The sequence below is a fragment of the Rhinopithecus roxellana genome, chromosome 15, assembly GCF_007565055.1.
Source record: "Rhinopithecus roxellana isolate Shanxi Qingling chromosome 15, ASM756505v1, whole genome shotgun sequence".
Lineage (NCBI taxonomy): Eukaryota > Metazoa > Chordata > Mammalia > Primates > Cercopithecidae > Rhinopithecus > Rhinopithecus roxellana.
Window position 1 is genome coordinate 97674171 of NC_044563.1, and position 14302 is coordinate 97688472.

The 14302-nt window shown below is 44.9% G+C and overlaps 1 protein-coding gene across 17 annotated transcripts in view; it reads left to right on the forward strand.

Moving 5' to 3' along the window:
* OTOG (otogelin) overlaps nt 1-14302 on the forward strand; it is a 102955-nt gene that overhangs the window by 31909 nt on the left and 56744 nt on the right. For all 17 annotated transcript variants that reach the window (XR_004053575.1, XM_030917779.1, XM_030917780.1 and 14 more), the window contains 2 exons: nt 551-704; nt 9882-9989. Coding sequence is in view for 16 of the 17 variants with exons in the window: in XM_030917779.1 (XP_030773639.1) it covers nt 551-704; nt 9882-9989 (262 nt within the window). In the remaining variant the exon portion in view is untranslated. The remainder of the gene's footprint in view (nt 1-550; nt 705-9881; nt 9990-14302) is intronic.

Sequence of the window (14302 nt, forward strand, 5' to 3'; positions counted from 1 at the left end):
CAGTATGAATGTGCAGGGCAGACCTTACCGATGGCTCAGGGAGAGAGGGTGCGTTCATGTCACAGAAATAGTGGTAAAAGGACTGTGACTCTCTTTGTCATTCAGAGTCCTCTGGCCCCCCTGCCACACTGGTCATCCTCTTTCTAGCCCCTCTCCTTGTCCCTCTGGGGCACTTCTTACTTTATGATGACTTTGGGGAGGAGGAGAAGTGGCTTCACTTCTTTATTTGGAAAAATGGGGGACGATACTACTTCCTAGAGTTGTTGCAGGATTCAATATAATGATGCAGGGGAAGCGCCTGGAGCAACCTGGTATGGGGGACGTGCAGCGATGGGTCCTGGTGGCCATGGTCCTGTTGTGTGACCGACAGCACAGATCCATCCCTCCCTCTGTGAGGCGTATCTGGGAAACCAGGCAATGCCCAGGAGTGGCCAGGGCGGGAGGAGGCTTCTGAGCCCATCTTTCCCTTCATCCTCCTGCTGCTGTCCCTGTAGCCCAGGAGCCCATACTGAGGCCCCAGGGCCTCCGCTCCCATCTTCTTCTCTTCCAGCTGCTGCCTGCCCAGCAGGCCAGGTCTTCGTGAACTGCAGCGACCTGCACACAGACCTGGAGCTGAGCAGGGAGAGGACGTGTGAGCAGCAGCTGCTGAACCTGAGCATGTCAGCCCGTGGCCCCTGCCTCTCCGGCTGTGCCTGTCCCCATGGGTAGGTACCCATGGTGTTGTGGGCCTGTGACTCTGAAGACTGGCAGAACCAAGGGCCACAGGGTGGAGTAGGGGCAGGGAAAACCTCACATGGTCTTGTAGGAAGGCACTGGCCCGGGCTGGCCAGCCACAGCCATAATGGCCAGAGAGGAGTCTGGGAAAGAGGAGGGGCTGGGGATCCAGCCTGGAGTGTGACCTGGAGGAGAGAGCCCTGGCCGCTCATCTGTGAAATGGAACCATCATCACACCTGCCACCGTAACAGGCTGCTGTGAGGAATCAATGAGCTCATTCAGTGGAAGCACTGAGTGGGGTATCTGGCATGCTGGGTGCTGCAGTGGGTTGGAGACCCCTGGAGAGGAAACCCAAGTTCAGCTCTTAACCTCTTCCTCTGCACAGTTCTGACCAGAGACCTCAAGAGGAGGGTGGTGCCCCTAAAATACTCAAAAAAGAAGACCCCACCCAGAGAAAACGGTCTCATTCCCAGGTCCCCAAAACCCTGCCATTAAAGCTGTGAGAGCTGCATGAGTCAGGCTCTGTGGGCATGCCTTGAGTGGGCTGTGTACACTGAGGTGGCCCAGGGCCTGCACCCAGCTCTGCCCGTTTTCATTCCCAGGTCTGGGCTGAGAAGACAGCTGGCACCTCATCCCGTGCCTCGGCAACACCAGACTGTGCCCTTTAGCCTATGCAGAGATTAGTGGCCTGGGAGCCGTGGCCCAGGCCTGGCAGCCAAGGAAAATGAGATGGAGGTCAGGGCTTCTAGGTTAGGAAGGGAAGGGGACAGTCAGTTAGAGTTTTACTGCTTCTAAGACACTTTGATGTTACTCCTTCAGTCTCAGAGCATCCATGATAAAGAGGTGGGAGGACCATGATTCCCATTTTGCAGATGAAGAAACTGAGGCCAGGGGAAGGGTTTAGGGAAGTGGTGCTTAAATAACCAGGACTCAAACCCAAATCTCCTTACTCCAAGCCCAGTTGCTGGCCCAGAGCACATGAGGTCTAGGATCTGGTCCCCTACACAGAGATCATAATGTGAGTTGTGAGCCTGCCCCTTTCAGGCAAGAGTGCCTGAAAGAGAACCTGCAAGCAACCCTAGGCCTGACCGCCTGCTGCCAGTTGGGCCCCAGAGTGGCATGTGAGGAGTATCTTTGTCACTGAAGCCCCCTTGTGACACCATCCTGTGTGCACAGCCTGCCTCTCAGCCTGACATCAGGAAAAGCCAGGGTGTCTGGGGTCAGGAACCGAGGGTCACTCACTGCCAAGAGTGGTGGCAAGGCCAGAGAGGCACAGTGGAAGGGGAGCCGGAATGGAGACTGGGAGACCAGGCTCTGGGCTCAGTTTGGCCGATGACCCATTGTGTGCTGTATCAAAGGCTCTCTAAGGAGCTTACACACATGCCTCAGGGGCTTGTCAAAGTGAAATTGGTACAGTCTCAATTTGTAAGGGAAGGGCAGGCATTTCCTACCATCCTGGAACATCCTCTTGCTGGGATAGGGCTCCCAAAGATGCCCAACCATCCTTAACAACCCCTACCCAGGACCCTTGGTAACCATGATCACCTCTGTGTATGAGAGTTCCGACTGTCCGGCCGCCATGCCCTTCTCCATAATGTATCTAAGAATCTCCAAAGAACGGTCTGTGGCTGTCTGTGCACCTCTATATTTCTTTGCATCTGGGGTCTGAGCCAAGGGCCCTGGGGCCACTAGGCAGTGAGGCACAATGAGCACAGACTCTGGAGTCAGGCTTGAACCCGGCTCTACCACTTCCTGACTGAGTTAATTAATTACCCTGAATCTCAGTTCCTTCATTTGTAAAATGGCACAGAGTAAACACTATGTGAGCAGATAGCATTGTTTCTTCTCATCTGGATCTCATGCATTTGCAAATAACCTCCCTGAGGGGTACCTGGAGTGAGAAGGTCCCCTACAAGGTAAAGAGAGGGTACTTTGCAAATTGAAGGCTCCTTGAGGACCAAGGCCAAAGCCTTGAGTCCTTGCATGCTCTTCCCCATTATGGGCACACAGCAGGTGCTCAGAGATGCAGACAGGTCTGCTAAGGGCAAGGAGGGAGTAATGGGTGGTGAGCAACAGGCCGCTGTGAGGAATCAATGAGCTCACTCAGCGGAAGCACTGAGTGGGGTATCTGGCACGCTGGGCGCTGCAGTGGGTTGGAGACCACTGGAGAGGAAACCCAGGTTCACTTCCTGAGGGAAGACCCCTCAGGAAGTGGCTGGAGACAGGGCTTGGGGCTGAAGGAGGAAGGCAGTGAGCCAGCCCTTCACTGGTATCTGATGCAGTTATGGGGGAGAGAGGGGCAAGAGACCAATATGTATTGTGTTTCTATTAGGTGATAGGCAGTGTGCCCAGGCCTGTAAGATTCTCATAATGACCTTCGGAGGAAGCTGTCATTATTCCTGTTTTAAGCTTAAAAAAAAAGAGGCTTAGAAAGGTTACAGTGGCTTCAGGTAAAACGTAGTGAATTACGCACGTGCTTTTTTTCTTTCCTGCTTCCTCCCACAACCACAGTGGAATGATAATGGGGTTAAAAGGTATAAATCCCAAGGGACAAAGAGAGAAGAGTGGAGAGGTCAGTAGTTTTTGAAGAAGGAACGTGGGTGGATGTGTAGAAACTGGCCTTCCAGAGGGGAAGGCCAAGGAGAAACAAATTGTACGTGCATTTTGGAAAATAGTTTGGCAGTTTCTTATATAAACATGAATCTACCAGAGCACCCAGCAGTTCACCCTGAAGTGTTCATCCAAGAGGAATAAATAGAAGGGAGCGTGGGGGGAGGGAGACAGGAGGTTGGGTTGCAAGTCTGTGCAAGGAGGAGTTCAGCCTCCAGATCCCCTACCGCTTCCACTGGGGTCACACCACTACCCCGGCCCCATCCAGCAGGAGAAAGGAGAGTATCAGGAGAAACCAAATCAGAAACTTTGGTCTTGGAGGCACCAGGAGGGGTGAGATGCATCGTGGAAACAGGGAGATTCAGTGAAAAGCAAGTGGAATCCCAGCAAATGGAGACTTTTGCCTCCCAGCCCAGAGATGAAAGAGATTTCTTCTCTTGAAAATTGGCTGGGCCAATAGAATGACACAACAGAAACTGACATTTTGGGGGTTTCTCAACAAAATGGTGGGTCCTCCTTAAATAAGGAGCTTCCAGTCAGCTTTTGGTGCCTCACCTTTTTTTTTTTTTTTTTTTAGGAAGTGATGCATAATTTATATACAGTAAATTACACGGATCCTAAGTATACCGTGTGTTAAGCTTTGACAAATTGATACCTGCTTATAACCCACACTCCTGTGAAGATATAGAACATTTCTGTCACTCAGAAAATTCCCTAATGTTGGTGCCCTATATATTCCCTAATGTAGAATATATAATGTTTATCTATTCTAGATACAAGACTTTTGTCAGTCCCTTCCAGCCAGTTCCGCCCCCACCAGCATTGCTCTGCTTCACATCAGCAGAGACAGGTTCTGCCTGCTCTAGAACTTCATGTAAATGGAATCATACACTATATACCCATTTGGGCCTGGCTTCTTTTCCTTAACTCTTGAGGTTGATCTACATTGTTGCATCTATCAGTACTGTGTTCCTTTTTCTATACCAGTAGTATTCCGTTATATGGATATACAATTATTTGTCTGCAAAGGTTTTATATATAATAAAATGCACCTATTTTTAGTGTATGGTTTGATGAATTTTGACATCGATGTGTATATCATCACAATTAAGATATATAAAATATCTATCACCAACAAAGTTTCCCTCATACTCCTTTGTAGTCAATCCTACCCCTGTGAGTGCTAGGCAAACACTGGCTGACTTTTTGTCACATAGAGTAGTTATTTCTGTTCTAGAACTTTATGTAAAAAGATCCATATATATACAAACACACACACATACACACTCACAAACTTTTTTGGATCTGGATTCCTTAGCTCAGCAATAAAGTTTTCAAGATTCAAAAAAGAAAACAATTATTTATCTGCTCAAGCATTGATGGACATTTGGATTGTTTTCAGTTTGGGACTATCTTGACTAAGACTGCTATTTATTTCCTTTGGATGAACATTTCAGGGTGGAAATGCTGGGTCCTAGGATAGATTCATATTTATATAAGAAACTGTCAAGCTGTTTTTCAAAGTGATTGGACAATTTTACACTTCCAGTGTGTGAGAATCTGGCTGTTCCACATCCTCTTCCAGTGTTTGAGAATCTGGCTGTTCCACATCCTCTTCCAGAGTATGAGAATCTGACTGTTCCACATCCTCTTCCAGTGTTTGAGAATCTGGCTGTTCCACATCCTCTTCCAGAGTATGAGAATCTGACTGTTCCACATCCTCTTCCAGTGTTTGAGAATCTGACTGTTCCACATCCTCTTCCAGTGTGTGAGAATCTGGCTGTTCCACATCCTCTTCCAGTGTTTGAGAATCTGGCTGTTCCACATCCTCTTCCAGAGTATGAGAATCTGACTGTTCCACATCCTCTTCCAGTGTTTGAGAATCTGACTGTTCCACATCCTCTTCCAGTGTGTGAGAATCTGGCTGTTCCACATCCTCTTCCAGTGTGTGAGAATCTGGCTGTTCCACATCCTCTTCCAGAGTATGAGAATCTGACTGTTCCACATCCTCTTCCAGTGTTTGAGAATCTGACTGTTCCACATCCTCTTCCAGTGTTTGAGAATCTGGCTGTTCCACATCCTCTTCCAGTGTTTGAGAATCTGGCTGTTCCACATCCTCTTCCAGTGTTTGAGAATCTGGCTGTTCCACATCCTCTTCCAGAGTATGAGAATCTGGCTGTTCCACATCCTCTTCCAGTGTTTGAGAATCTGACTGTTCCACATCCTCTTCCAGTGTTTGAGAATCTGGCTGTTCCACATCCTCTTCCAGAGTATGAGAATCTGGCTGTTCCACATCCTCTTCCAGTGTTTGAGAATCTGGCTGTTCCACATCCTCTTCCAGTGTTTGAGAATCTGGCTGTTCCACATCCTCTTCCAGTGTTTGAGAATCTGGCTGTTCCACATCCTCTTCCAGTGTTTGAGAATCTGGCTGTTCCACATCCTCTTCCAGTGTTTGAGAATCTGGCTGTTCCACATCCTCTTCCAGTGTTTGAGAATCTGGCTGTTCCACATCCTCACTAACGCTTGGTGTTTTCAGTCTTCTCCATTTTTGTTATTTCAGCAAGTACATGGTCCTATCTCATTATGGCTTTGATTTGTATTTCCCTAAAATGACTATGAGTACTTTTTCATATGCTTATTGGCCATTTGTGTATCTTTCTTTGTGAAGTGTCTGTTCTGGTCTTTTGCCCATTTTTAAATTTGGTCTTTTTCATTTGATTGAGTTGTAAAACTTTTTAATGTATTTTAGATACAAGTCCTTTGTCAGGCATATGTATTGCAAATATTTTTTCCCAGTGTGGGTTTGCCTATTTATTTACTTAACGTGCCTTGAAGTATCTAAAAACTTCTGATGAGAAGTTTTTAATTTTGATAATGTCTAATTTTTTTCTTTTAAAAATCTCCTTCATTTCTGATGATGTCTAATTTATCATTTTTTTCTTTATAGTTAGTCCTCAAGGTTGCAAAGATATTCTCCTTTGTTTTCTTCTAGGAGCTTTACAGTTAAATGTAATGGATTAAATCATTAATTTATTATTATTATTTTTACTGACAAGGTCTTGCTCTGCTGCTCAGGCAGGAGTGCAGTGATGCCATCACGGCTCACAGCAGCCTTGAACTCCTTAGCTCAAGTGATTCTCCTGCCCCAGCCTCCTGGGTAGCTAGGACTACAGGTGTGCACCACTATACCTGGCTAATTTTTAAAATTTTTTGTAGAGATGGGGGTTTTGCTGTGTTACCCAGGCTGGTCTCAAACTCCTGACCTCAAGAAATCTTCCCAAAATGCTAAGATTACAGGTGGGAACCACTGCAACTGGCCAGCTTTACAATTTTAGCTTTTACATTTAAGCCTATGACCTATTTAAAATTATTATATTTTACACATGTTGCAAAATGGAGTCAAGGTCTATTTTATTTTATTTTTTGATGGACATCCAGTGGTTGTAGCCCCATTTTTTTTTTTTTTTTTTTGTCTTTTTTTTTTTTTCCTTTTTGTGGAGAACGGGGTCTCGCTGTATTACCCAGGCAGGTCTCGAACTCCTGGGCTCAAGCTATCCTCCCGCCTCTGCCTCCCTGAGAGCTGGGATTACAGGCGTGAGCCACCGCGCCCGGCCAGTCCCATTTTTTAAAAAAGACTTTCATCTCCCCATGTAATTGCTTTGGCATTTTTGTGAAAAATTAATTGACTGTATACACGTGGGTCTATTTCAGAACTCTTTTCTGTTCCATTGATCTATTTGTCTGTCTTTGTGCCAATATCCATTCTCTTGATTTATGAAGTTTTATAGTAAGCCTTGAAATCAGGAAGTGAGAGTTCTTCAACTTTTTACTTTTCTTTCGAAAAGTTGTTTAGGTCTTTGCATTTCCAAGTAAATTTAGGATCACCTTATCAATTTCTACCAAAAAAAAAAAAAAAGCGCCTGAGATTTTGAATGAAACTGTGTTGAATTTATAGATCAATTTGGGGAGAATTGGTATCTTAGCACCAGTAAGTACTCCAAACCACAGATATGGTATTATTTTCTTGTTTATTGGTCTTCATTAATTTCTTTCAGCAATATCTCATAGTTTTCATGTAAAGGTTTACACATTTCTCATTGAAGTTTTCATAGGTATTTGCTGTTTTTGTTGATGTTATAAATGGTATTATTTTATTAATTTTCCATTTTTAATTGCCACAATATAGAAATACGGTCGATTTTCACATATTGACCTTGTATTCTGCAATATTGCTAAATTCATTTATGAGTTCTAGTGGCTTTTTATGGGCAGATTCTTTAGGATTTCAGTAAGTGATCGTGTCATCTGTGAATAAACATAGTTTTACTTCTTTGTTTTAAATTTTTACATCTCATATGTTTCTTGCCTTATTGTGCTGTATTGGACTTACAGTACACTTTTGAATAGAAGTGATGGAAGTAAAAATCATTGCCTTTGTCTTGTTTTGGGTAAAGCAGTCTTCTACCGTTAATTCTAACATTTGCTGTAGTTTTTTTTTTTTTTGCAAATGATCTTTATCAGATAGGGGAAGTTTCTTTTTATTTCTATTATGCTGCAAATTTTTAAAAAATAATAAATGGGTACTGAATTGTCAATTGATTTTTTAAATTTATTTTTTATTTTTTTCTGAGACAGAGTCTCACTCTGTCACCCAGGCTGGAGCACAGTGCTGCAGTCTTGGCTCACTACAACCTCCAGGTCCAAGTGACTTTTATGCCTAAACGTCCAGAGTAGCTGGGATTACAGGCATGGGCCATCACGTCTGGCTAATTTTTGTATTTTTAGTAGAGAAGGGGGTTCACCATGTTGGCCAAGATGGTCTTGAACTCCTGGCCTCAAATGATTCTCCCACCTTGGCCTCCCAAAGTGTTGGGATTATAAGCATGAGCCACCTCACCAAGCCTGTCAATTGATTTTATTTATTGGAGTATCATATGGTATTTTCCCTTTATTTTATAAATGTGGCAAATTACATTGGTTGATTTTTAAAATCTTAAACCAGTCTTACATTCCTGGGATAAACCCCAGTTGTGACTGATGTATTATTTAATATTCTATGGTCTGTGGTTTTCCATACTTGCAATGTTTTTGTCTGATTTTGGTATCAGATTAATGCTGGTCTTATAAAATGAGTTGGGAAGTATGCTTTCCTTTTCAATTTTTGGAAGAGTTTGTTTAAAACTTGTATTTATTTCTTCCTTAAATGCCTGGTGGAATTTACCAGTCTTGGAAAAGTTTTAACTTCAAATTGAATTTCTTTCAAGGTATTGGACTAATTCAGTTTACCTGTTCCTTCTTGGCTGAATATTTATAGTTTGCGTCTTTTAAGGAATTTGTTCATCCCATCTAAGTTGTCAAATTTATTCACTTAACATTGTACATAATATTTTCTTATTTTCCCTCTACTATCTGTAGAGTCTGTAGCATTGTCTCCTCTTTGTTCCAGATATTGGTAATTTGAGTATTCCTGTCCCTCTTTTTATCATTCAGTTTAGACAGGAGTTTGTCAATTTTATTAGTCTTTTCAAAGAACCAGCATCTGGTTTCATTGATTTGTCTCTATTGTTCTGTTTTCTATTTCACTAATTTCTGCTGTTATCTTCATTTCTTTTACTACTTACTTTGGATTCAACTTGCTCTTGCATTCCTAATTTAGAACTTTGATTTTAACCCCTTCCATTGTATATCCTGACCTGGACGTTCTGGCCACTTCAGAAGCCCTGAACCCCATTTTCTGTCTGCTCTTCTCAGTGAGACATCGTGCTGTGCTTGGATTCCATCATCCTGTACTGTAGTCCAGAAAGTGCCTCCAGACAGAAAATCTGGATACAGGAGCAACTAACAAGGGACTCCTTTCAGTATAATGCCTTATTTAGCACCCTTTCTTTTTACCTCTTTAACCCATGTGTTTGTATTCTTTTGAAAAATAAAATAGGAAGGTTAAGTAACTTGTTTCAGGTAGATCCTGGATTTGAATGAAAAATTATTTATTGTCAAAGTTTGTGTTCTTAGCCCTGCCCCAGGCTGTATCCTGTTGATGCCTGGATCTACCATGATGCTGCGGCCTGAGAGTTTTAATAAATGCCCTGAGGCATCCTTGGCTCCGGCCTGGGAGTGGTCAGATTTCATGGAAACCAGACTAGAAGATGGCAGTGCTGCAGCTTTGGGGCCTGTGGTCTGAGAGCTCCATGAACAATCTGGGTAGGAGGGTCAGCACCCATATCCATGGCCTGTTCATTAGTATACAACTAGTGCCTAAGGATCAGCTGGCATCCACTTGGCCACTAGGGCTATGGCTGGTAGAGATAAGCCTCGCTTCTTGATGGATGACAGAGACTTTCAGGCTGGACCTAGTCCGTTACTGGTTTTTCCAATTACTGAGGTCCCTCTGAACCTCACTGGGCAGCGGCAGGATGGGCAGTGAATACACAGTCAGTCTCTTCTAAGGTAAATGCTGGAAGCCACCTCTGAGCATCCAGGTTGAGGCAGGGTCCTCCACAGATGGCAGCTATGGGAGGGGAGCTCTCCTGACCGCCTGCTTACTGTGTCCCTACAGTCTGCTCAGACATGGAGATGCATGTTTCCTGCCAGAGGAGTGCCCCTGCACTTGGAAGGGGAAGGAGTATTTCCCTGGGGACCAGGTGATGTCTCCTTGCCATACCTGGTAAGTGAGGGTCTCAAGCAGGCTTTGCTTTTTTGCTGGGAGGGGGCATGGATATGGGTGCATGATCAAGAGTATAGTCTAGCATTTCCCTTTCATTATGTTTGTATTAATGTTGTGTGTTTGTGTGTTGTGTGTGGTATAGGGGTTTGTGTACACATAGGAGTATATGCATACAAAGGAATATTTTTGTTTTTACATGAATATGTTTGCTCAGTCATGTATGTGAATGTGTATACATGCATATTTGTAACCATGACAATTTGTTCGCATATTTATATGAACATATAAGTGTGAGTGCAAATCCAAAATGCATATGTGCATATGTGAACATGCATGTACATGGATGTATATAAAAAGACAGGCATTCACAAACTCAATATGTCAGTGAATATATACAATTAGAAATTTGTATATGTAGACAGGTGTGTTTACATATACTTTTGTGCATATGGATCCATTGAAAAATGTGTGCACATGTATGTGAAAAGTGTGTGGCTATATGTGTAAAATGGCTATACGTATTTGTATTCACACATAAGTGTAAATATCTATGTAAGTGTGCATTGTGTTTGCTTGTGAATAGATACATTCTTGTGTATGAAAGTATGTGTGAAGGTATTTGCTTAGTAATGTAAGTATGCGTATGTGGGAGTGTGTGCACCTGGATTGGATTCTATGGAAACAGACTCGGGGCTGGTTCTGCAGGGCCTGTTCTGGGACACACAATGGTGGGTAGGCAGTAGGTAGACTCAGCTTTCTGATAGAGAGAATGCTGCAGGAGGGGATGAGAAATTATAAATGTGCCCTGATGCTGGAGAGTAAAACCAGTCACTGTTCCAATTTCGAGAACCAGCTAGGGGTGGCCTGAGGTGAGCAGGAAGCCCCTGGCCCTGGAACTCCAGGGCCCAGCAGAGAAGCTCAGAGAGGTTCTATCTCAGAGACCCATCTGGGTAGCTGGAGCATGGCCCCCAGTCCCTGTCCCATGCTGGGACTGAAGCCACCCTGTTCCTCTGGCCTAGAGGAAGGCCATAGTGTTTCTTTCTGTGTTAGAAGCAGGGTCACGGTCAAGCCCATCTGCTCCAAGACTGGTTTCCTCAGATACATCAGAGTGCACTTGTAGGGTCAGAGCCCTGGCTGTCTGACCCCAGAAGTCCCTGGGTATAATGTTAAGACACAGACCTCTGCACAGGCTGTGTGCTCATTTTTTTTTTTCTTGGGATTTTGTGACTGTGGTGAGCCAGAGCACACCAGGTATGCCAGGCACATGAGGTGAGAGACTGGGGATGGCTGGCCTGGATTTGCCCAGGGGTGCTCAGGCCCTGAGATGGATTTGCTTCCATCACTTCACTAGACTCCAGACACTGTAGCAGCACCCTCACCCTCAGGCAGGGGATAGCTGAGTTACACTGAATCCTCTCCTGTGAGTGCATTGTGCTCATAAATCAGATCCAAGGCAGAGGTGGTGAGGAGTCTGGAGCCAAGGCCGAAGAGCTGGGATTATTTAGAATTGGGAACCCTGACTCGAAGAGGCATCTGCCTTCATAGGGAGAGGCTGACTTGCCATAGGATGGGTGTCCTCTCTTCCATGGAAAACTAGGAGATAGACGGGCAAGTTTTTACTTTTTAACTCAGTTGTAAAAATTCTACCTCCTAATACACGGACAAACCTCGACATTTGCTCTCGAAGGACCTGCCACTGTGGCCCAAATTCCAGCTGCTCTCCCATGGGAAGGTGGGTGCTGGAGATGTGTTGCACTGGTGTGACTTGAGCATTTGCTGTGATCTCTTCACCAGGAGGGAGCCCGGCTGCCCATCTCTTCCCAGCTCTGCGTTCCATGTCGCCATGGTCTGCAGCATAGTCAGCCACAGTGGGAGTATTTCCAGCGTTTATGCGTTTATGGCTGAGTCGTAGGTCATGTAGGTGGGTGAATGACAGGATGGATACACATGCTTAGGAAGCCGCGTGGACTCAGTGCATGACTGAGTGTGTCTATGGCACGTGATTGGAGAAAGCCTACCCCTCATTGTTGCTGTCAGACACAGAGCCCGGGGTCATGCCCCTTTACTTCCAAATATTTTGGCACTGAGCTCTGTGACTCTTGCCAACTCTACTCCTTCCTTAATTCTTGGAGATTTTGGTATCCATTTAGAGGTGCTTCTAGTATCTCCCTACATCTCAGATTCTTCATCCTCTCTTCCAAAGATCTTTCTCCATCCTAGTGGCGTGAGGGGTCATCTTGTAGATGTTGCCATTCCCAACAACTCACCCAGCCCATATCCCAGTGAGTCTCACCTCACCTTCTGTCTTTCTACTCCACTCCCTCTCTGACTCCCTCAATCCTGCAACCCCACAGGGATTTCTCATCCATGGTCCCTACCACCTCTCTGTTGCCTCTCACCCCCTCGATGTCTCCTCTTCCCTTTTACCTCAACCTGTGATCCAGAACCATATCGCTTCCTTGAATGCAGCCCCACTTCTCTTCCTCCTCATGCTTTGCCCTACTTGTTTGGCAAAACCACAACCCTGGTGACATCCACACCTTTACTTCCTTTGTACCTGCATCCATGCAGCTGAATGTGACTGGAGGGATGCACAAAACCCGACTGCCAGCTCTCATTTTAAATTCATGGGCTCAGAAGGGTGGAAAAGGCCCTTAAAGCTGATGGGCTCTTGGACTGTATTTCCCGGGTCTCCTTTGCTCTTTCATCCCACTAGATAACTATTCCACTCTTTCTCTTCTCTCCTCAAAGCCCCGACACCTCCTTCCCTCTCATTCTCAGCTGGTGATCCTGCTTCCTATTTCCCCGAGAAAATTAAAGCCATGAGAAGAGAACTTTCCAGGCTCTATACCCAAGTATTTTGCCTGTACAACAGATGAACTAAGTGTCCGTGTTCCTATCTAAAGCCAATGTCTTCACTTGTCCTCTGGGTCCTAGTTCTTCATTTGCCCACCCAAGGGCATCACTGCAGCATCTCTCCCTCTTTTCTCCCATAGAAACAATTTGCATTCTCTACTGGCTCATCCCTATTGCATAAAAATATATTGTTTGAAAAAATTCCAACCTCCTAGAAACTGCTCCATTTCTCTGCTCGCCTTTTATTGCAAAACTCCCTGAACACTTTTTCTATACTTGCTGTTTCAACTTCCTGTTCTCCCATTCCCCTTTAAGCCCTTTCGGTCAGGTATTTTCTCCATCATTCCATCAAGACTATTCCTACTAAGGTCACCAGTAACTTCCATATTATTAACTGCCCATCCATAGGCAGAGGACTACCAGATTTCTACCTGTAGTCCAATCCATGCTTCTCAACTCTAGGCTCACACATCCAACTGCCTACTTGACATCACCATATGTATGTCTAATGGAGGTCTCAAACTCAACATGTCCAGAACAGCACATCTGATCTTCCCCTTCAAACCTGCTTCTCCCTCAGCCTCCCCTATCTGAGTTGATGAAGACTTCGTTCTTCCAGTTGCTCAGGCCAAAAAAACCTGGAGTCAACCTCGTGTCTTGTCTCTCACTACCTATATCCAATCTGTCTGCAAATCCCTTTGGTTTTACCTTCACAATACACCCAGAATCTGACAACTTCTCAGTCTCTCCACTGCTGTTACCCTGCTCCAGGCTGCCATCATCTCTTCCCTGATGTGCTGCAGTAGCTACTCAACTGGTCTTTCTGCTTCCCCTTGACCCCCTTGAGCTTAGGCTCAGTGCGGTAGCCAGAGTGGAACATAAATGACATAGTGTCATTCCCATGATCAAGTCTTCCAATGCCCATCCCCCGCTCCCATTCCTAGCAGGAGCTAACCTTCCTATAGTGGCCTTATTGGACCCATGTCACCTGACCCTCCATTGCCCCTCTGAATTCCTCTTCTACTCTCTTGCCCTTACACTCTCCATTTTAGCCATGTTGTCTCCCAAGTGTTCCCCAGAGCCTTTGGAGAGACTGTACCCTTTGTTTGGAACAACCTTCTTCCAGATGCCCATGAAACTAACTCTGTTGCCTCCTTTACATCTCTACTCACATGTGCCCCAACCACCCTATTTAAAATTGTAACCCACTCCACCCACATTCCCAGTGACCTGTATCCTGTTCTCCCATAACACTCATTGCCTTCTAATGCACTATAGTACATACTCGCACTGCCTGATTACTTTTTATTTAGTGTATCTCTTCTTCCTCTAGAATAAACATTCCCAGAGGCAGATGGTTTTCTTTTTTTGCTATTTTATTCACTGATGTATCACAAAATTTTGGAAAAATGCCTGGGATATGGTAGGCACCTAATATTTGTTGAATGAATTGGTAA